This window comes from Hyperolius riggenbachi, chromosome 12 (genome assembly GCF_040937935.1).
Source record: "Hyperolius riggenbachi isolate aHypRig1 chromosome 12, aHypRig1.pri, whole genome shotgun sequence".
Classification (NCBI taxonomy): domain Eukaryota; kingdom Metazoa; phylum Chordata; class Amphibia; order Anura; family Hyperoliidae; genus Hyperolius; species Hyperolius riggenbachi.
Genome location: NC_090657.1, coordinates 175,446,031 through 175,470,202, shown reverse-complemented (window position 1 = coordinate 175,470,202; position 24,172 = coordinate 175,446,031). Strand labels below are relative to the sequence as shown.

Sequence of the window (24,172 nt, the reverse complement as noted above, 5' to 3'; positions counted from 1 at the left end):
ATGCATTTATGTGGTTTCTAAAACTGTGCAGGAACCTACGCTAAGACTACCAAAATGGACATTAGCGGGCAGGAAGAGCGAAGTTATTTAAGTCAGAGGTGGTCATAACCAGAACCCGAATGCATGTTTCTAAGGCGCTGGGCAAGATTTAACTTTTTTATGAAAATATATATATATATATCTATCACGTACAATGACCTCAGGAGAGATCCATCATGAACCTTCAGTGCACCTTTATAAATGGCCTCTCCTTGGGTTCGTCAACCCGATTGGGCTTTCAGATTGGCCATCTTTTCAGAGTGGCTGTCTCTTGAATATTGTAAGGATTTGCCAGTTCCAGTCTAACGGATTTGACCCCAATTTCATTTTAGTGTTTTTGATACCTGAAACATCTGGTATTACCGAGTAAGGTAAATAATATCTGAAGCCCAGATTTAGGCATTTCTTCATATTCATTTAATAAAACACTTTACAAATTATGTTTAGTTTTTTTCCCCAAAAAAATACAAAAGAAAAACGTGCTATGCCAATGCATGGATCGACTAAACCTTTGTGGGCAACAGCTGAAAGCTCCGAGTGAGCCACAAACATACCCCCTTTAATCACATGGTATTGCAGAAGGACGTGCAATTGCTCTGCGATCTGGAGCCACGCCTCCCTGCTAATTCATAGCCTATCACACCGAGCAATTTCTAGTAGGGAGTCATGACTGGGAGCCAGCAAGCAATGTGGAGGCTATTGTGAAGGGCATCAGGAGATATGAATATGAATTTTCTCTTTTTTATTTTTCATAAGCTATAAATATTTTTTTTACAAAACCTTTGAAGAGACTCTGAAGTCTCCCGAAAATGAGGTTTTTACTTTAAGAACCTCGTTAAGATTATTGTCCCTCTTAAAATGCTGCAGAACCGCTGCTGAAAACCCCCTCAATCACCCCAAACTCACGGGGGTACACGGCAGGCAAAATCCACGACTTTCTTGGTCATGGATTTTGCTGCCGCCTCTATGCGCATCAATCAGCACGTATATCCGCCTCTGCCCCTCTCCGTGAAGGAAGACAGAGGGGTGGGTGAGAGGCGACAATCCGGGATGATTGACGCGCATAGAGGCAGAGCTGCGCTGCCTCTATGCGGAAGGAGCCCGCGATGTACCCCCGTGAGTTTGGGGTGATTGAGGGGGTTTTCAGCCGCGGTTCTGCTGAGTTTTAAGAGGAACAATAATGTTAATGAGGTTTTTAAAGTAAAAACCTCATTTTCGGGAGACTTCAGAGTCTCCATAAGTTGAAATAATGTTTTATTAAACAGATATAGAAAAAACGGTGCCTAAACTTGGTCTTCACGTAGTTGCACTAGAGAAGAAACAATCAAGTCTACTTTTGACAACCTCATAGGTCTTGCAGAGAAGCAAACTGGCCAATGAACATCTTGGAAGGCAAATCCTGGAGTTCTTTTCTTCTGAGAGAAGAACTATCTCAGGCAGTCCGTGGTGATTACAGCAAGCAAGTTCTTCCATACTTCAGTGGGACAATAAAAGGAAGAATTTGGTTGCTGAGACTGTCCAAGAAATCCAGTGCAAGTCATTCTTTTACTCTGACTCAGACGGCTTGCCTCATTATCAATGATATCAAAGTCCTTATTTGTATGGAATGAGCTTTTAATAAGCCAGCACCTTGCCCTTTTAATGATGGATAAGAAATTGCACAGCAATGACCGAACGCCTCTAATATTGAACAGAAGTCATTCCTTTTCACTTGCCATTAACCACTTTCCTGCCACAGCATCTGGCAGACAGCCGTGTAGATGTTGCATGCGATTGTAGCAGTTGCTTGGTTAAGGCCCAAAACTCACAATGCATAACGTAACAAAAAAGGGAGGGGGGGGAACAGCGTAGCAAAAAGCCATCACGGTCTGACAGCCATGCACAAGGTGCAGAAAAATCCCAAGATGCAGCAGTGCAGTAAACCTGTCGAAGGCCTTGCCTGAGATAGCAAAGCCATAGACAGGGCCTTGTGTAAGACCCCATTACAGAACCGTAATTTACAAAAATAAAAGGCAATTATGTAAACAGTTTCTTTGGAAAGAATAAGTGCAACATAAAGCCAAGGCTGTAATGCAAAGACAGTGGGCCAATGATTGGTTAGGGGCAGCCAAAGCAGAAGTGGCCAGTAAAGTTTTTTTTTATTTTGTTTTATTTTTCCTTTTAACCATAAAAATGAAGTCATTGTCTCCCAGTTGACCCTTTAAGTCCAAAAGGCTAGAAAGTAGTAAATATGAAGCATTCCTGTGCCCATCAAAGCACTGAACCTGAGCTTTGTATGTGGAGAACTCCTCAGCACTGTTCTGGATCTTCTCTCCATGAATGTTCCTCCAGCAACCAAAGGTGCAACCACATCACCTAACCTTTCTATAGTTCCTATACAGATGGCCACAATCACAGCAACCCAAATCCCAAGGAGGACAACTCAACTACTGGTCACTACTAGCAGTTTCTGCAAAGTTTACATTATTTTCTTTTGCACACCAATTCATGCTCAATCACCTCCTTTCTTATTTAGCTGTGTTAGGTAAGATCTAGGATTGACTCCATCATGCACTTCTGCATCACCTACAACCAGATCATTACTATACATGTTAATTATTTTTCAAGCATTCTATGGAATTACCTACTGCTCATACTTGTAAGATGCACTTTCCTTAACCTTGGTCTTTGAGTTAATACAAAGTTCAAAAGTTAAAGTTCACTTTGAAGGGACAGGAACCATTGTCAAGAAAACAAGGTTTCACAAATCAATGTCTCTTCTTAACTCAACTATGACATATGCTCTACTAATATTCTGTTAGTGAACCACTTAAAACACTTCATATGTTCATTGTATGTAGTTTAATTCTAAATTTGAACAAAAACAGTAATTCTGGATGATCCTTGTCCAATCACTACAAGTTTTGGAAAGTCCAGAGGAAGTTGCCCCCCAAACATGCATGATGACAGAGGTGTATATGTAGATTAGCAGTGGTCCTAAGCCCTTTTATAGAGGTTGAATGAGGAGCTGTAGATTATAGTTTTCTATAAAGCCAAAAATGGTGTATGTGGGGGTGAACAGGAAGTGGTGGACGAAAGATTGTGAAAGTGAAAGCTGGGAAGAGATAACAGAAAAATTCCCTCCCTTAAACTTATGAGCCAGATAACGTCAAACGGTCCAAGTCTACACAAACCATTGAGACTATGGGCGGATTTTTACCATTAATGACTTAAAACTGGAGAAGCTTATTAACTGAACCATGCATCATCATCAGCTTAATTGTAAAATACATTTCATACATAGATAACGGGTGCTCCAAAAAAAGTACCTATGTCCCACAGAAACTAATCCCTTTCCAAGGACGGGTTACAAAATGGAACCTGCAGTCCAAATTTTCATAAATTATCTTCTGCTATTGCACTCGGTTAGCACGTCCGCTTTCAAAACTCAGTAGTATATACATTCCTTGCATATATTATTATAAAAAGCCCTCATTTACATATTACCTTCCTGCGAGAACCTTCAAAAGTGTCAAACTTTATCTACAAGTAACAAACTACAAACTATTAATAGGTTACTGCGTATAATAAAAATATCTAATCTACATTATAGGAGGACACGTTAGCGTCTTCTACAGACCACAGAACAAAATAAGGCAACCGAGTTGTGTATATACATTTTTTGAAGCTTATATACAATGTCGCTGTTCACATGCGGTGGTCAGACTCAGCCTGTTTCATGCAAAAGGTGGGAAGGGGGTTGCTTCCAAAAAAGTTCTTACGTAAACATGATATGTTTTGGGTTTGTTGGTCAGTCATTATACTGCAATGTTATTAGCGAATCTGGCAGCTTCCTTATCACGTGTTTACTTTGTAGAAAAAAAAAAAAAGATAATTATTCGCTACTCAGGATTAAGCCCCTGAAGTGTTTAACAAGCTTCTTAAACACCTTGAGAACCAGAATTAAGTTCAATAGAAAAGACTTATTTGAAAAGTTTACACGTTTATAAAATTAATGTTTGAGGTTTCTTTGTCTCCGTAGATGAGAAGTAAAGTCGAAGAAATGAAAAGAGGGCCTTTGGTTTCAACCAAAGTTGTTACGTCATCGCTAAACCCAACACAACCCATAAACACTTATTGTTTTTTGCCTCCATTCAATGATGAGTAACTATTTACATTCATAAATGGTGTCTGGTAGAAGGGAACTAGCAGCAGCCAAAGGGGACGCTGGTAGGCTACATCTTCTCTAACCCTTCGTCGCTGGTTCTTTCTATGAACAGCTGGCCACTTACTTATAAGGCAATAAGCTCATAGAATCTTGTCTGCCAAGCAAAAAAAGTAAAAGCTATAGACAGCCAGGGAAGTCCCACCACAGTAGAATGGAAGACCCCATTTTTACACAGTTACACTGTCCACAAAACCTGACAGTCTATTAGAAAATAGGTTGTTGGTAAATGGTGTTTATACGCATGTAAAGTTCTAAAAGTCTCATTGACAGATCTGTACACACACGGAGGAGGCCTGAAAAGGTCATCCTACACAAAAATGCAGTAATCGATTTTGAGAAAGATATACATAAATGGAGAATAGTCCAGTGCAATATCTGTACATGTCAGAAAAAGAGACCGTTAACTCGGCAAGAGGGAGAGTAACTAGATGTTGGTAGTTGTGTGTGTAGGATGTTGGGGTATACCTAGTTCTGAAAACTGTACAGGTAAAAATACAGACTTATGAGATGACATTACAAAGACGCAGTAAACTCTACCCACATAAAGAGGACTGTGAAGTTGTGGGTGTCCTGTAAACAAGAGATGGTGCGGAAGACCATTCTAAGGGTCCACCAAGTAGGACAAAAGTGTACGGTATAAAAATGAGAGTGGAAGGTCTAACTATTAGGGGATAACACAATCTTAGGAAACCTGTTCAATAAAGAAATTTTAAGTATAGTATCCTATTAACTGGTGGTTTATACAACTCTAAACCTAATGTAAGCATAACAGAATAATAAGTTACCAGTTTCCCACAACAAGGCAGTTTCTATTGAAGGACATTTCTTGCCCTAACAAACTTGGAAACAAAAACGCTTAGCCACATCTGCTGCTAAATTAATGGATGTGGTTGCACCTTTTAAAGAGGAAGCCGATAAGGAGGCCATTTTTATTGGGCGCATTACATTAATGGCTTGTTGCCAGTAACTATACAGGTCCAAAAGAATCTCAGATGCCAGTCTACTTGCCAGCTGGCCATGCCATATCTCCATAAGGTCCATCTCCTGTAGCTGACCTGGGAGGTGGGCCACACGGGGTGCAGAGGTCTGAGTCCGTGTCAGACTCTCCCTCCGCAATGTAAGGACGAACCCTTCCTGTGGGGCCAGGACCTGCCACTGCCCCATTGTTCAAAACTTCCAGGTTCTCCTTAGACTGGGAGATGCTGAAGCCACTAAAAGAACGCTCCAATTCTTCGTGGTCTACAGATGGTATAGATATGGAGGTATCACTATCTCTCAGGGCGGTCGTGTCTCGATTTTTGCCTATTCCCTCTTCTCCTGACCCCAACCTGCTCCCTCCGTAGGCAGAAAATGAACGCTCATGTGAAGGGGGAGGAGGAATCCTGACCATGGAGCCTGGGTCACCAACCGGAGAGGAACCATGACTGTGCCGATGTTGTGGCTGTGGCTGCTGCTGTTGCCAAGAGGTGGACGGCGGACAATAAGGGGTGGAAGATACCCCTTGATTGGGTGGTGCACTAAAGTTTTTTTGGCCCACTGAGCTTGTGGAGCGAATTATCTTGGTGATGCTGCAGCTGTTCTTATCTACAGGATCCCGGCTATCCTCGGGACTGTGATATGGTGGTGCCGGCTCACGATCCTTGGATCCAAAGTAAGCCTCAGTTTCTGAAGGTGGTATTCCCATTCTCTGCATGTAGATGTTTACCAGGAAGTCTAGCTTCTTCTCCATTGAGAGAACCTGCACACAAAGAACACAGTAGTTATTCTTCACCAACCACAGTATACTGGCATCCAGCGCCAAATCTAAGAGGGGCCCTGTGAAAAATCCCATTGCAACTAACTATTCAATGGGCGCTGTAATGTCTAGTTAAGGAGCAGATCACTTATAGACATACAAATGTGTGAAAATGGGCATAACTGATTAAGGAGCCTTTTGTGCCCAGCTAAGGTTAGTCAATAGGAGGGCGCAATAGGGTTTAGACGGGTTATCCATGCCCGTGCAGCAAACTGTTAAAGTTGCAGAGTGCTGAATTGTAAAAAATGGCTTGTTCACCAGGGGGGTGTAAGCCTGTGGTCCTCAAGCGGTTAAAGTAGTTTTTTTTTTGTCCCCCTGTAGTTCAATGTTAAGCCCTACCTATCTAATTAACCCCTTGTGTCACCTACAGGCAAAACTCTTATGCCTTTATTTGTTATAATTTGGATGATTATGGCTTACAGCTTATGAAAACCCCAAAATCAAAATCTCAGCCCATTACAATATTGTGAAAATGTTCAATATTCTAAACTCAAAGGCCTCAATTCACTAAGATCATGCTAGAGATAATAAGGCAAGAGAAAACTTACCTCCACATGTGAGAGTTATCTTACCTCTTCATTCCTTAAGTTACCTCTCCTGTAGTTAATTTACCTCCTCTGTAGTTATTTTCACATGCAGCTAATTAACAGCTTGTCTTTAACTCTGGAGTTATTTTAAGGATTGGAGAGTTAATTTAAAGACAGAAGAGTTAACTTTAGGCTTGCCTGAGGTAAAATGTTTCCTGAATACTACATGCCTTATCACCATGGTAACAACTCTAGAAGAGTTATTAAAGACAGGAGATAAGTTTAGTGAATTGAGGCCAAAGTGTCAGACTCTAATGGGCTAATTCATCCAAAACACCTGCAAAGGGTTCCTATTTCATATACACTGCTCAGAAAAAGTAAATAAATAAAGGGAACACAAACAATAACTCAGTCAATCACACTTCTGAGAAATCAAACTGTCTGCTTGGGTAGCGACACTGTTTGAGAATCAATTTCACATGCTGTTGCTCAAATGGAACAGACAACAGGTGGAAATTATAGGCAATTAGCAAGACATCCCCAATAAAGGAGTGGTTCTGCAGGTGGTGACCACCAGGGGCGTAGCTAGAAATGACTGGGCCCCATAGCAAATTCCTCCCCCCCCCCAGCAGCGATCAACTCTCTCCCCCATCCCCCCCACAGCGGCCAGCAATTCTCTCCCCCATCTCCCCCCCCCCCCAGCAGCCATCAACTCTCTCTTTCCCCCATCCTCCCCCGCAGCAGTAACTGTCTCCCCTGCCCTATTCCCCCCCCCCCCCCCCCCGCAGCCAGCAAGTCCCCCGGGCCGGCCCCATGACCCACCCACCTCCGTCCACTGCAGGCAGCAGCACCAGGCACTGAGCTGAGGCACATGGCAGCAAAATACTTACAATCTGCAGCTGCCTTGCCAGCTTGCGTGGGACGGTGGGGTCGGGTCGGTGTGCTCCGCTCTCCTCCTCGAGTGGGGGACGGTGGGGTCGGGTCAGTGTGCTCCGCTCTCCTCCTCGACGTAGCTGGTCCGCTTCCTCCTGCCTTCTGGTCGCACCACGTGACGTCTGAGTGTCCGAGAGAGAGAGACTGAGACTCTCTCTCTGACTAGAGTTGGGCCGAACGGTTCGCCTGCGAACGGTTCCAGGCGAACTTTGGGGGTTCGCGTTCGCCTGCATCAGGCGAACTTTTGCGTTAGTTCGATTCGCCCCATAATGCTCTATTAGAGCAAAATTTTGACCCTCCATATCACTGTCAGCAGACATGTTATTGTCAAACACACTGCTCTCAGTGCTAGAGAACCCGCCCACCCTCCCTTCAAGCTAGGTCCTTTATACCATTTTACTCAGTTGTCTGCCTACACTAATTAATTATGGGACAGCCGCTACACACTCTGCTAGGGAGATTTTAATTGGCCTCCTCCACCCTCCACCCTTCTACCTATTCCCTCCTACCGGAGGGAGGAGGGTCTCTTCTGCCAGGGAATTATACTATTTTAAAAACCAGTATACATCATACCATAGCTGGGAATCGAACCCAGATCTCACTGTGTGGTGGGCACGTCACCCTAAGCACTGTACCACTACAGTAGTAAGTGAAGCTAGCCTAAAATTTAACATTTATGCTCAATGCAAAAGAACCATTAGGTTGCTTAAAGGAGAACTGTAGTGAGAGGTATATGGAGGCTGCCATATTGATTTCCTTTTAAGCTATACCAGTTGCCTGGCAGCCCTGCTGATCTATTTGGCTGCAGTAGTGTGAATCACACCAGAAACAAGCATGCAGCTAATCTTGTCAGATCTTACAAAAATGTCAAACACCAGATCTGCTGCATGCTTGTTCAGGGTCTAGGGCTAAAAGTATTGAAGGCAGAGGATCTGCAGGATAGCCAGGTAACTGGTATTGCTTAAAAGGAAATCAATATGGTAGCCTCCATATACCTTTCACTACAGTTCTCCTTTAAAGGGAACCTTAACTGAGAGTGATATGGATGTTTCCTGTAAACAATACCAGTTGCCTGGCAGTCCAGCTGATCTTTGTGACTGCAATAGTGGCTGAATCACACCCTGAAACAAGCATGCAGCTAATCCAGTCTGACTTCAGTCAGAGCACCTGATCTGCATGCTTGTTCAGGGGCTGTGGCTAAAAGTATTAGAGACACAGGATCAGCAGGCGATTCAGGCAACTGATATTATTTTAAAAGGAAAAATCCATATCCTTCTCCGTTTAGGTTCCCTTTAAGGATTTGTAGCATAAAAGCCAACTCACATTGGCTGGGATTTGAACCTGGGTCTCACTGTATGGTGGACAAGCACACTAACCACTATACCAACTGAAGCTGGCCTGAAATTGATGGCCTAAAATTTACTATTTATGCTCAATACAAGAGAAAAAGTAGACAAGACAAATAACATTTATATCATGCTTTTCTCCTGGCGGACTCAAAGGACCAGAGCTGCAGCCACTATTGCATGCTCTATAGGCAGTAGCAGTGTTAGGAAAAGAGAGAGATATGAATCTACCTGGCTATCTGGGGTTCTCTTTGGACAACTGTTGAACACAAAAGAGAAGGCCAGGGAGGAGGGAGGAGGCCAATTAAAATCTCCCTAGCAGAGTGTGTAGCAGCTGTCCCATAACTAATTAGTGTAGGCAGGCAAATAGTATAAAGGACCTTGCTTAAAAGAGGGAGGGTGGGCGGGTCCTCCAGCAGTGTGGCTCCAGGTATTAGAGCTTTTGAAACATGTTTTCTATCATTTTTCCAGCCAGTAGAATTTTTTAAAACTTTCAAAGTTCGCCTCCCCATTGAAGTCTATTGCGGTTCGCGAACTTTTTCACGAACCGAACCTTTCGCGGAAGTTCGCGAACCTAAAATCGGAGGTTCGGCCCAACTCTGTCTCTGACTCGTCCTGCTGTCTCCTCCTTCTTCCTCCCTCCCTGGCTGGAACTATACAGTAAGTGTCGGCCCGGCCGCCAGGGAGGTTCAATGCGCCGCCACGTGGTCCCCCTCCTCACCAGCCACCTTATCAGAGGAGGGGGGCCGGGGGAGGGCGGCATGGCGCCGCTGTTCTGAAATTATGGGGGGGGGGGGGGGCCCGGGAAGCCTGGTCGGGGGCCTGGGGACGGCATAATCATTTATAAAAAAAACAAAAGAAAAAGTCCTCTGCCTCTGCACGAGCCCCTGTGGCGTAGGGATCCCAAGGGCCCCATAGCAACGCTATGGTGGCTATACTGAATGCTACGCCACTGGTGACCACAGACCACTTACAGACTCAGTTCCTATGCTTTCTGGTTGATGTTTTGGTCACTTTTGAATGCTGGCGGTGCTTTCACTCTAGTGATGGCATGAGACTGAGTCTTCGACTCACACAAGTAACTTAAGTGCAGCTCATCCAGGATGGCACATCAGTGCGAGCTGTGACAAGAAGGTTTGCTGTGTCTGTCAGCGTAGTGAACAGAGCATGGAGGCACTACCAGGAGACAGGCCAGTATATCAGGAGACGTGGAGAAGGCCGTAGGAGGGCAACAGCCCAGCAGCAGTACGGCTACCTTCGCCTTTGTGCAATAGGAATAGGAGGAGTGCTGCAAAATTACCTCCAGCAGGCCACAAATGTGCATGTGTCTGCTCAAACGGTCAGAAACACTCCATGAGGGTGTTATCAGGGCTAGACGTCCACAGGTGGGAGATGTGCTTACAGCTTAACACCGTGCAGGACGTTTGGCATTTCTGAAAGAACACCAATATTGGCAAATTCACCACTGGCGCCCTGTGCTCTTCACAGATAAAAGCGGGTTCACACTGAACACATGTTACATAGCCTGGAAATGCTGTGGAGAACGTTCTACGGCCTGCAACATCCTCCAGCATGACCGATTTGGCAGTGGGTCAGTAATGGTTTGGCACTTCTTTGGGGGCTCAGCACAGCCCTCCATGTGCTGACCAGAGGTAGCCTGACTGCCTTTAGGTACAAAGATGAGATCCTCAGACCCCTTGTGAGACCATATGCTGGTGCATTTGGCCCTGGATTCTTATTAATGCAAGACAATACTAGACTTCATGCGGCTGGAGTGTGTCAGCAGTTTCATAGCATTGATGCTATGGACTAACCCCCCCCCCCCCCCCCCATTCCCCAGACCTGAATCCAACTGAGCACATCTGGGATATCATGTCTCGCTCCATCCCCAACACCACGTTGCACCACAGACTGTCCAGGAGTTGGTGGATGCTTTAGTCCAGGTCTAGGAGAAGATGCCACAAGAAACCATCAACAACCTCATCAGGAGCATGCCCAGGTGTTGTAGGGAGGTCATACAGGCATGTGGAGGCGACACACACACACACACACACACACACACACACACACACACACACACACACACACACACACACACACACACACACACACACACACACACACACACACACTTTTGTGTGATTTCGTTGTCACCACATTCAACTATGTAAAGATTGAAGTATTTAATAAGAATATTTAATTCATTCTGATCTAAATAGTTGTATTTTTGTGTTCCCTTTATTTTTTTTTCGAGCAGTGTATTCATTTAACCTTTTAAGTTGAATTACTGAAATAAATGGACTTTTGCAAAATATTCTAATTTATCGAGTTTCACCTTTGTACTTGGCCTTAAGATTCATGGAAACTTGTAACGGCTGCCCGATCAGATGCGATCACTAGGACGTCATTTCAGGGACCAGACGCTGTATAGAAGCATCAGCATACATTTGAAATTGGCGCCGGTAGACTTGGGCGCAGGATACAGCCGGTATATGGCTTATCCTGCTTCTGCACAAGTCCCGGCCGTGTTAATTACTATTCCCCCTCCAGGCTGCCATGGATAGTGGGGGAATTATATAATTCGGCTTCCAACGATTGCTGAAGGCCGAACTATTGTGTTTTTAAGCAACTTCGGCTCCGTCTTCTGACGGCGCCGACGTTACTCACTGAGCGCCGCTGTAGATGTGATTCCCTTTATCTATGGTGGCGCTGACTGCGCCTAAATCTAGCAGCACTGAAAAGCACTGCTCCGGATGCATCACTATGCTGCTGCTCAGCATAGCATCTGCATGGCACCGGGGTCCCCAAACTGTGCACCCCAGAAATCACATCCAATCGCTACAAATGCATAGGCTGGTGATAATGAAGCACTACATGCACTAGTAATGAAATATTGCATATGTGGCATCATTTTAACCTGGAACAAGCCAAATAATACACATTTGTATATTACATTTGTATATTTTATAACTGTGGCACTTGTGTGAAAATTAGGAAAGGAGTAAAATGAAAATATATATATATATATATATACACATACTGCATTTACACCCATATTTCCCTGTAAAGTGGCAATAAAATGTAACAATTCTTGGAAAAAAATATATGTATCACTTTGAACGGCCACTATTGCGAAAAAAGTAGGCAGAACCAACAGAGTACATCCCCTCATGAGGGATTCTCAGGGTTTTCTTTGTTTTCAAAAGCATTTCCTGAACAGCAGTTGCAAAATCTAACGGACATAATAGTGTGCAAGTGATTAGGGAGGCTGCCTGGTCTCTTACTATTTTGGCAGTTATAATACTGTTCAGGAAAGGCTGTTGAAAACAAAGAAAACCATGAGAATCCCCCATGAAGAGATGGACTGGCCCAAAACCGGTCAGTTCTGTCAGATTTTAACTGCCCATTGTTTGTGATAGTGTTCGTTTAATACACAAACTTATTGCTGTATCAATAGCGACACAGCGGAAAGGTCAAAATTGTCTGGAATTTTAGGGGGGAGGGGGAGTACACAGAAGGTTACTTATATTTCTTATCTACTCTTTTGTAATATTTTGTGGATAAGCTGCTGGGAAAACTGTGAGAAAACTGTGAAAAAAAGCTTACTAAATAAGGGCGAGATTATGGTGAGAAAACTCATGAGAAATGTTTTGAGCATTAAGGGCACATTTCCATTGGGCTACCATGCCCATTTCCCATGCTGATTCACATCTGTATCCTTTCCCATTCCATGTACAGCTATTTTTTTTTCTGCCGCCCACTTTTCGGATGCAGCCTATTGATTTAAATTAAAATCCGCAACCAAAATCATGTGCAGAAGGAGGTTGAGGTTTGTGGCTAGTGGAATTAGGCCCTAATTCCTTTTACTGGTTTCTTCCTTCCACTTATGATTGTGAATACAATGGTGGTTGCATTGGTAGCCAATGGGTCACATTATAAAAATAATATAACTTGGTCAAAGCATCTCACCTGCTTCTCCACCTTGCCCAAACGGCCCATCATGCTTGGGTCTTCAGGCATTTCTGGTTCTGTTCCTCCTTTTGTCCTGTCTTTTTCTGTGATGGAACCTCCTCTTCCGACTATCTGGTCCACTCTACCCGAAAGAGAAGAGATACCCCAGAAAGCACAGAGATTAGTCACAAGTCTAGACAAGTGAGGATTTGCTTCTGCTCTATTGGATGAAGAGATAGGTTCTCTTCTCCCACCAAGAGGCAGGTCCACTTCAAATCAAGCTTTAGTACCAGGAACTTTCTACGCTAGAATCTACTACAGCATCTACCAAGGCATCAGAAACAAGTCCGCTAACACAAGCCTAATACCTAACAGCATGGAACTAAAGAAGATCCCAAAAGCAGCCAGTTGAAGAGTCCATCAAGAGTTCAATGCTCACTTGAATTACAATATAATTTGAGAACCTTGGTTCTAGCGTAACCAATTTGGGATTCAGTAGGGAACTGAAAATTTGAACCACAAATTGGCCTTCAAAACGGTTGTCAGGGATCAAAAACAGGACTCGAATTTGAGTCACAGTCTTATCTTACAGTTCCATCAATACAAGAAGTTCTAACACCAAATGAGGCTAATGGTCTTGATGGAGTAATGGTGTAGTTCTTCCAAGAACGGTTTTTAGTTACAAAGTACACTTTGATTGGACACTGGTGAAAAGTCCACTCTTGGGAAACTCTTCCATTGACTGTTCTGGTCCACATCATCTACAGGTAACAATTCCCACATCTCTTTGTAACGTTCATCACATCTGTGTCACAGTTTAATGCAGAGCGGCTCCTACCAGCCGGCATGACATGTGATGGGGACACGTGCATTTAATGATGGGTGGGTAAGGGGGTCCAAGATGGAAAGGACACGGACAGACACAGTGACAGCAAAAAGGATGAGGAAAGGCCAGGATACTGCAAGGCACAAAGCAACAGCCTATGACAGAAGCCTGATCTACAGGCCAAAGCGCACCGTCGTGTACAATTGGGAAGAGTCTCACGTCTCTGCTCACGAAGACTCTCAGGAGTTTTGAGGATTTATCTGTTGGTTTCTCAAATCTAGTTGCTTCTAAGTGTTCCACTGGAGTAACGCATGATGCTACATTTTGGATGGTTAATGGTTGAAGTGTTAATGTACTTCTAATAATAATAATAAAAAAATGTTTAAAATGACATCAAATGGGGCCCTGATCAGTAATGCAATCTGCTTGCTTTAAAGGACACCCAAGGTGACATGTGACATGATGAGACAGACATGTGTATGTACAGAGCTAGGCAAACAAATAACTAGGCTGTGTTCCTTTTTTTTTTCTTTCAATGCCTGAAAGAGTTAAAAATCAGGTATCAGGTCGGACTATAACATAACCCTCCCCGATAAGCTATAAAACACTTTCCTGTCAGCAAATGGCTTCTGAGAGCGGGAGAAAGGGGTCAATAATTCATAGATTTGAGTTCTAGCAAACTTCAATGAAGGTGTCATTGAGCAGAGACAATGAAACAGTAAAAACTAGATTTAAATAAAAAATAAAACTGGGATATCTAATAAAGTCATTTTTTGGAGGAGGATAGATACAATTGTTTTCTCATCAGTTTATTTTCACCTCGCATGTCCTTTAAGGTCAGTTCACACTATGTCCACTCTTTATCGGTAGCCAACCAATAAAAAAAATATGTACAGGAGACTTGTGCTTTTACGTGGGCCCATACCGTACGTCTTTTCTCCTGATGGACAATCTCGACCTGCACAATTTTTATGGACAGAAGAATGCATTGCTCTCTATTCGATAGAATTGCTTGCATTTTCTTCTAAATCGACAAACACTGCAATTAAATTTTACAGTAGAACAGTATGCCCATGCGGACATTCCCCCTCTTTAGGTGGGGCAGGCATAATGTGAACTGGGCCTTATTGATTTTAGCTGTGTCCTAATAAATTGCATGTCAACCGCGGTATGTACAAACTGACCAGCTGTTAGGGCTCTTCCACATCAAGGATGGTCAAGGAGATGCACTTAATTTAACCACTTTACCACTGAGGGGTTTTGCCCCTTTGCACCAGAGCAATTTTCAACTTTCAGCGCTCCTTCCATTCATTCGTCTATAACTTTATCATTACTTATCACAATGAAATGAACTATATCTTGTTTTTTTCGCCACCAATTAGGCTTTCTTTAGGTGAGACATTATGCCAAGAATTATTTTATTCTAAATATGTTTTAATGGGAAAATAGGAAAAAAATGTGGGAAAAAAATTCATTATTTTTCAGTTTTGGACCTTTATAGTTTTTAAATAATGCATGCTACTGTAATTAAAACCCATGAAATTCATTTGCCCATTTGTCCCGGTTATAAAACCGTTTAAATTATGTCCCTATCACAATTTTTGGCGCCAATATTTTATTTGGAAATAAAGGTGCATTTTTTTTAGTTTTGCGTCTATCCCTAATTACAAGCCCATAGTTTATAAAGTAAGTGTTGTACCCTCTTGACATAAATATTTAAAAAGTTCAGTCCCTAAGGTAACTATTTATGTATTTTAATTGTAATTTTTTTTTTTAATTACAAAAAAAATAAATAAATTGGGGAGTGTGGGAGGTAGAGTTAATTTTTTGTGTAAAACTAATGTATTTGAATTTGAAAAATGCTTTAGGGTGTAGTTTTACTATTTGGCCACAAGATGGCCACAGTAACTTTTTGTTTATGCGACCTGCAAGCGTCGGAAGGACGCTTGCAGGAAGTGCTATGAGGCTGGGAAACTGGGTTGTTTTTTTTCACAATGATCGCGCTGCTTCTCATAGAAGCAGCGGATCATTGCGGGGCTTAGATCAACGAATGGGAACTTTTTTCCCGTTCATTGATCTCCGGCCGAGCAGGTGGCAGCATGCACGAGAGCGCGCGCACGAGCGAGCGGGAGGTGCGGATATTTCTGTCCCTGGGGGTGAAAGGATGAAAAAAGGGACAAAGATATCCGTACGGCTGGGGGTAAAGTGGTTAAAGTTGATGCAGCATTATGCACATTTTGTATGCAAATTTATGCAGTTTGAACATGAACCAAGCAAATCCTGCATCAACGGGAAATTATTTGCATCTTATTGACCATGCCTATTCCACGGTAAATGCGCTTCAATCTGATTTTCGATGTGTTTTGCCAATCACATGGGTGCCATAACATAGTAATCGCATTTTTCCTGCGTTGGCATTAAATGAATGGGAGCCCAAGCAACTCGCATAGCAAAACGCGGTGCTATGCGGTTTTCCTTGCAATCTCACATTTGCAAAACTTTGTGGGTTGTTTTACATGTTAGGAATCCTAATCACACCTGCCGATCACATCCGTAGTCGCAGCAAAACGCACACTCAAAAACAAGTGATAATCACAACCACTGCGCACCGCAATTTTCAGTGTGGAAGGGCCCTACACTTTGCCTGTACTGAAAGTAAACTAGCCAGCTGATTCTCATACACCAATCGATTTCCCCAGCAGATTCGATGCCCCAACAAGGTTGCCCAATCGTAATTCCAAATCCATTTCTCTCCAGAATCCATCAAAATGATCTATTTTAGGGGACAGAACAGTTGTCTAGAAAGGAGCCAGGGGTATGGAGGTAGGTAATTGCCCAAGGCCCATGATGGGCTCCCAAGGCCTCCCCCCCCCCATGCTAATAGCCTCTGCAGAGTACTGGTTGCAGCAGACTAAACTCACCTGTCCAGCCGGCGCACTCCCTCCAGCCAGTGTTCTTCAGTCACCATTTCCACCACCTCTCTGTGACCAGCCCCATGGCATGCTGGCCAAGGAAAAAGACTGAGTGGGGGGAGCATGCTGGGCGGAGAGGTCAGTTCACTCCACTACTGTAAGTATTCAGATAGGCCCAAGTGGTCATACATACATACATACATATACGCCGCTGGTGAGCTGGGCACAGAGTTAGCTGAATGACTGCTGCCACTCAATTCACCAGTGGCGTTAAATGCTTTTCTCCCTCTGAGTCATAGCAACTAAGTAATTTGGGGTCTGGCGATCGCTGGAACCCCGAATTGCCCTTGCGCAGGGCGCGTAGTATAGCAATAGTGCTATAGTGGCACCAAGTTTTGGTGCTCAGCATCTGGCACCGAAACAACCTGCTTCACCAAGGGGGACAGTTCTCTCCGGGAGGGGGGCACTTAGCGTTTCCATAGATTTGTTTTTATAGATTTCATGCTGAAATCTATTAAAAATCTATGTGTAATGAGAGTCAAAAATACATTCCTCTCTGATTAGATTTTGATTTAAGAGGGATCTATCGTTTGCCCACATTGAGTGACTATCTACAGTATAAGTGTATGGGCCTAGTTACCTTTGACCGTCCCGATTTTCCGCCGATAGACAGCAGATTCGATCACTGTGTTTGAATCTGCTGTGAAATCGATGCGCAAACGCTGACCGATCGACCGATTTTCGGACGAAATCGATTGATCCCGTCGATCTCTCCGCGCAGAAAATTTTGCGCGATCGCTGGCGGGTCAAGAGTGCATCTATAGCGGCGTTCGAATGTCCGAGGGCCGACGATACATTACCTGTTCCGCTGGTGTCTGTTCCCGCTGTCCCTTCTCCGCACTGGGCTCCAGCTGGCTTCACTTTACTTCCTGTTGGGGAAAGTTTAAACAGTAGAGTACCCTCTACTGTTTAAACTTCCCCCGACAGAAAGTGAAGCTGAATCCCAGAGCGGAGAAGAGACAACGGAGGCCGGCTGGATCAGGTAATGTATACAGGGGGCGGCGGCAGCGGCAGCTCCACAGATTGTGAATAGATTTCATAGTGAAATCTATTCAAAATCGGTTTGCAGTGTAGGCAGCCAATAGATCCCTCTTTGATCAGATTACAGAGGGATATATCTGCTGGTCGATCTGGTTGCAATCGACCAGTGTATGGCTGCCTTAAGGGTGCATGCACACATCCAATTTTAATTGGACAATACTTGGCCAATTTTATCACTTCCATGACGTTTGAGAGCCTAAAAATCTGTTGGCCCACATACTACATGGAGATGGTAACATTGGTCAGTGACTGGCTGATTAAAATCAGATGTGGGTATGCACCTTAAGAGAGTACCAGCTAGCCAGAAGCCAGTTTACAATAAAAAAAATAAATTGAGTGGCATGCCAGTATTTCAAAAGACATGTCGGTATTTTAAAACGCAGCTAAAATTTAATACAAGCATACTGCAATATTGCTTAGAGTCGCATTTTTACATACCATATATTCTGGCGTATAAGACGACTGGGAATATAGGACAACCCCCAACTTTTCCAGTTAAAATATACATTTTAGGCTATACTCGCCCTATAACACTACCCCTCTTGACTCTTGGACATTTGTATACTGTACTGTATGTACTGGTGCTATACTGTACAAACTGGTACAGACACTGGTGCTGTACTGTATGTGGTAGCCAGTATACAACAACCAGCCAATTACAGCAAGCGATGTATCTTATCGGCTATTGGCTGGTTGTTGTATACAAAGCCTGCTTGAATTGGTCAGCTATCCCTGTCTCCAAGACTATCAGAGCGGTAGCGCAAACATGCCCCTTCCCCCGTCTGGCCCGCCCTTATATACTATTACCTCCTTCTCTGCCTCTCAGATCTCGCAAATGTTCGTTCGTGATCTGAGAGGCAGAGAAGGAGGTACGGTAATAGGATACAAGGGCAGGTCAGATGGGTGAAAAAGGCGTGTTTTTCTTGCTCAAAAGGTGGATCAGCGCATCACCAGGCCGCCTCCAAATGGCCTCGAATCAGAGGTGCGCTGAGCCCCCCCAGAAACTGCAAATGCACCTTAAACCCAAACAGAAGCTCTGCATATACACCAAAAGCAAAGCTGTTAAGTGGGAGCAGCTGACCAAAAACGAATTAAATTAGTACATAGCAAGGAAATGAACAGCGCTACTTAAAAACAGACAAGTGCCTACCTGCAAAAGAGTGCAAGCCCCACTTGTGCGATAAAATACACACCGAGCATACACATGACCCGTCTACCACTGGAGGATGTTGGTTTCCGTAACAGCTTGCATGCAACCTATTAAGTACTCGTTCCTCCCACTGCGAAGAAGTCAATCCTCCATGGGAGGGGACCTAACACTAACTAAATCCTAACCTATGTATATGCATAGCCTGGGTGCGGCTAATCAAGTAAAATCGAAAATTGAAAATTGCGCAAAAGGTGGATCAGCGCATCACCAGGCCGCCTCCGAATGGCCTCGAATCAGAGGTGCGCTGAGCCCCCCCAGAAACTGCAAACGCACCTTGAACCCAAACATAAGCTCTGCATATACACCACTGCTTTCATACGGTCACCGCTTATGGTGGGGATACGGCCGCAGACGTTTTTGAGCTCCCCCCACTGTATGCGGCAACCGCAGATTCTCCAGTCCGGCTCGGAAGTTTCAGCACCCGCCCTATAAGACGACACCCGACTTTTGAGAAGATCTTCCTGGATTAAAAAGTAGTCTTATACGCCAGTATATACAGTACTAATACTTTAAACTATACTTTTGCCAGGACAATCTAAGCAACATAAAAAGGTCCATGAATGTTAATCGATTTGTATAAAGAACAAAGGGAATCCAAGCTCTCGTCTGTTCTCGCCATCTACAATGCATCTGAGAGGCTTCTGAATTTTTTGCACAGGTCTCTACTCAAATAATTGCCTTAAATCAAAGAAAAAAATAAAATTATTTTAACGCTATAGTAAAACAGTCCCAGATAATGCAATTCTAATGTATTACTGATTTTACTCCATTAGGACCCTCACGTCCCTCCTATTTGTATACAAACACTTATCCACAGTAACTGGTACACCATCTGTGATATCTCTGCATCCTTGTGTGTCACCTTTACTCACATGACCTGTAGATCAGATAGGAGCATTGCTCTGTGCTGTCCTTCCAGTTCCTGTCTATATTGTGTACACTGCACACCAGCTCTGATATCTCTGCATCCCTGTGCGAGAGCTTTATCACATGACTTGTAGATCAGGCTGATCATTGCTCCATGCTGTCCTTCCAGTTCCTGTCTATACTGTGTACACTGTACACCAGCTCTGATATCTTTGCATCCCTGTGTGACAGCTTTACTCACATGACTTGTAGATCAGGTCTGATCATAGCCCTGCGCTGCCCTTCCTGTTCCTGTCTAAACTTTATACTGTGTACATGGTACACCTGCTCTGATATCTCTGCATCCCTGTGTGACAGCTTAAAGAGTCTGAAGCGAGAATAAATCTCACTTCAGACCTCATAGATAGCAGGGGCATGTGTGCCCCTGCTAAAACGCTGCTATCCCGCGGCTTAACGGGGGTCCCTTCACCCCAAATCCCCTCCGTAAAGCGGGGGAGCGCTTCCGCATTGGGGCAGGGCTAACCGCCTCAGCCCTGTCAGACGCGTATCTCCGCCTCTCCCCGCCCCTCTCAGTCTTCCTTCACTGAGAGGGGCGGGGGAGAGGCGGCGATGCGCGTCTGATAGACGTGACTGGAGGCAGGGCTTCAGCCGTTAGCCCTGCCTCCAGGAAGGAAAGATTTACGACCAACTATACGACCAAGGTTTGCGAGGGGGGGTTTGGGGGTGAAGGGACCCCCGTTTAGCCGCGCGATAGCGGCGTTTTAGCAGGGGCACACAGGCCCCGTCTAACTATGAGCTCTGAAGCGAGATTTATTCTCGCTTCAGAGTCTCTTTAACTAACATGATGAGTAGATCAGGTCTGATGCTTTGCACTGTCCTTGTCCCAGTCTATACTGTATATACCAGCTCTGATATCTCTCTGCATCCCTGTGTGACAGCTTTACTCACATGACTTGTAGATCAGGTCTGATCATTGCTCTCTGCTGTCCTTCCTGTTCCTGTCTATACACAAGCTCTGATATCTCTGCATCCCTGTGTTTTAGCTTTATCACATGACTGTAAATCAGGCCTGATCATTGTTCTGCACAGTCCTTGTTCCTTTCTATACTGTATACTGTGTACACCATCTCTGATTTCTCTGCATCTCTGTGTGACAGCTTTACTAACATGATGTGTAGATCAGGTCTGATCATTGCTCTGCACTGTCCTTCTTGTCCCCGTCTATACTGTATACACCAGCTCTGATATCTCTGCATCCCTGTGTGTCAGCTTTACTCACGACTTGTAGATCAGATCTGATCATTACTCTGTGCTTTCCTTCCTGTTCCTGTGTATACTGTGTACACCAGCTCTGATCTCTCTGCATCCCTGTGTGACAGTTTTATTCATGTGACTTGTAGATCAGGTCTGATCATTGCTCCGAGCTGTCCTTCCTGTTCCAGCCTATGCTGTGTAAACTGTACATCAGCTTAAATATATGTGTCACAACTTACATACCAGGATAGACACTGACACCCAACATTCCAGCTACAGGTGGTCAGTAAGATGCTAATAATTCTGTGTAGAGTACAAGATAAATGTAAATTCTATGCAGGGATGAGGGTGAGCATTCTCAATAACAGGAAGAGCAATGGTCAAACCTGAAGCAGACAGGAGGGGTTTGTACACTGAAGGGCAGCCAAGGGCTATATCAGGGGGTAAAATCAGTAAAGCATTCACAACTGCAGAACTGATAAGTGAGCAATTCACAGCTCATTTCAGAGCAGAACTGAGCAAATACTAAAATCCTTCAGCACATCTGTGTATGGAGTAAAGCATACAGGTGTCAGGGCACATATAAACATCCAATTTAGATTGTCCAATAATTTGGCCAAGCTCCATCTGGCCTATGTACGGGCCATTTTCATATGTCCCCCTCCTTTCTTACCTAAAGACCTCCTGGCAGCCTCTTTTGGCTCGCCAGAGTCAGGCATCAGTGCGCAGTTATTTTAAGAAGGCAAATCACACTAAGCATTGCTTTTTAGTAGGAGGGCTTTTTAGTCTCTTTTAGTCCCCTATACTTTGGGTTACCCTGAGCTGCTTGGATATTCTGGAGGGATAAACAAACAAAGGAATAAGTCTTTATTAGTTTTTTTGCTGCTGAATTTCAAATTGACAGGTACACACTGCTATATACAGGAATAGAGCCAGCTGAAAGACTTTAGTGTCTGTTCAAAGTTACGTTTATGTGATTAGTATACTTATTCTTAAACTCCAATCACTATCAAGCAAACTCCTCCCTCTGTAGCACCTAGGTGAAAACAAGACTGATTATAGGATCCTTACTGTCACCTGTCCACGAGGACCCCAAAACCCCATCGACAACAGTTTGTCTTTTAGAGAAGTTAGAAGAAACATGGAAATATTGCTTGGAATCAGCCACGATGCCATCTTTGTCATGCTTCAGTAGACCACATGCTTTCATGCAAAAGAATAAAGAGAAAAAAAAAACAAGGTAGAATCCAAAAGAGCCAAAAAAGAAAAGACTAGCAACAGAAAAATAATAAAAAACAAAAGATGCTTGTCTTCTCATTCTCATGGCAGCTCAAACATACAGTGAACCCCTTTCACTCACGTGTGTGATGGACACTTACCTTCTAAGCGGGTCACCTTGGCAAAGGCTACGCTGACTACACAGGTGTGCCCTAATTTGGAACACCAGAGGTCTGAATTGGCAGTAGGGGACGAGGTCTGAGGTTTGAATTGGGAGTTGGTAATGAGGTCTAAATTGAGAGTAGGGAACGCAGTCAGAACTGGGAGTAGGGAACGAGGTCTGAATTGGGAGTAGGGAACGAGGTCTGAATTGGGAGTAGGGGACGAGGTCGGAATTGGGAGTAGGGGACGAGGTCCAAATTGGGAGTAGGGCACGTGGTCTTAATAACAAGGATCACCCACAATTCACCTACCAACATGTTGTCCTCCTACTGGCGAGAGGATTATTCAGATCTCTAATGTTCCAACAAAATATCCTGTATACATAATATATTATTTTCTTGTTGCAAAAGTGGTGGATTGCGAACCAGAATGAGAGGCAGCTGCAGACCTGTCTACCCTAATCTCCTCCCTTCCTCTAGTAAACCCCACCTCCTCCTTTCTCCCCCAATATTGATCAGAGGATGAAGAAGGTGGGGGGGGGGGGGTGTCATGGACTGAAACCCTGCAAGCCATGCTTTTTTACAGACCACTACAGATGACATGTCTAGCACAAGTGATTATTGGACACCATTTTAATTATTTATAGGATTATAACAGAAATGGCATGTAAAGGATACTTTATTTTATTTGTGGACTATATTTGTTTGCTTTAAGGAGTGACCAATGTCTATACTCTGCCTGAGATTGGCTAGGAATTATTGTACACAGTAAGGAGTGTGAAAAAACTCAATTCCATCATTTCTAGTGGTATCGGTAGCAAACATTCTGTTTTTAGCAATATAAAGGAGGGAAAACCATGATTCAAAGAGCATCTACAATAACTGATAGAACTAAAGGGGGTTATTTTATTTACTATCCCTATCACTATCCTTTGCCACGTAAGTCATAATGACTTAAAGAGAAACTGTAGTGAAAATAAGAAATACAATTGATTTTTATTTTTATACAATATTAATTTATAAATGATTTAGTCAGTGTTTGCCTGTTGTAAAATCTTTCCTCATTGATTTACATTATGAAATTTATCACAGGTGGTAACTAGAGATGTGGCGAACGGTTCCCGAACCGGTCGCCGGCGAACATCTCTAAATCCATGGGCCTCTTACTACTTCTGGGTCGCAATGACCCGGAGTAGTACGCCTGCGCTGCCCGGCGGAGCGCGTCCTAGATTGCGCTCCTGTTGCCGGGCACTCTCTGCGCATGTGCGTGACGTCATAAGTGACGTCACGCTCCTGCGCAGAGAGTGCCCGGCAACAGGAGCGCGATCTAGGACACGCTCCGCCGGGCAGCGCTGGTGTACTACTCCGGGTCATTGCGACCCGGAAGTAGTAAGAGGCCCAGAGAGGTTCGCTAGGCGAACTGTTCGGCCCATCACTAGTGGTCACATCTTTAGTCCTGTCAGGTGCAGCTCTGCAGAATGTTTGTTTACTGAGAGTTCTGAAGCCAGTAGAAAATTATACCTAGTCTCCCAGAATGCTCTGGGAGGAAAATGCTGCATAGCTTATAAGCCTAGGCTACACATCACTGAGAGGGTGGATTAATATACCAATATACATCAATACATAGCTATAGGAAGGGTTTCTGCTGCTGAAACCCAGAAAATTACCATAAAAGTGGGTAGCCTGAATAATTTACGGCTTTCTTCTAATTGTCACTACAGGGCCTCTTTAAGCATGACATTTTTACTATTGTGCGGTGTTTCTCCAATTCTATGTGCTGTAGAGTGCTAGGGATATTGGCTAGATAGCTTTCCTCCAAGGACAT

General features: G+C 44.0%; 1 protein-coding gene across 4 annotated transcripts in view; it reads right to left on the bottom strand.

Moving 5' to 3' along the window:
- Positions 1-1,252: 1,252 nt before the first annotated feature.
- KCNQ2 (potassium voltage-gated channel subfamily Q member 2) overlaps positions 1,253-24,172 on the bottom strand; it is a 183,771-nt gene continuing 160,851 nt past the window's right edge. For all 4 annotated transcript variants that reach the window (XM_068263700.1, XM_068263696.1, XM_068263697.1 and 1 more), the window contains 2 exons: positions 12,817-12,940; positions 1,253-5,984 (listed from right to left, as the gene is read on the bottom strand). In XM_068263700.1, the coding sequence (XP_068119801.1) occupies positions 5,247-5,984; positions 12,817-12,940 (862 nt within the window). In that variant the 3' untranslated portion in view covers positions 1,253-5,246. The remainder of the gene's footprint in view (positions 5,985-12,816; positions 12,941-24,172) is intronic.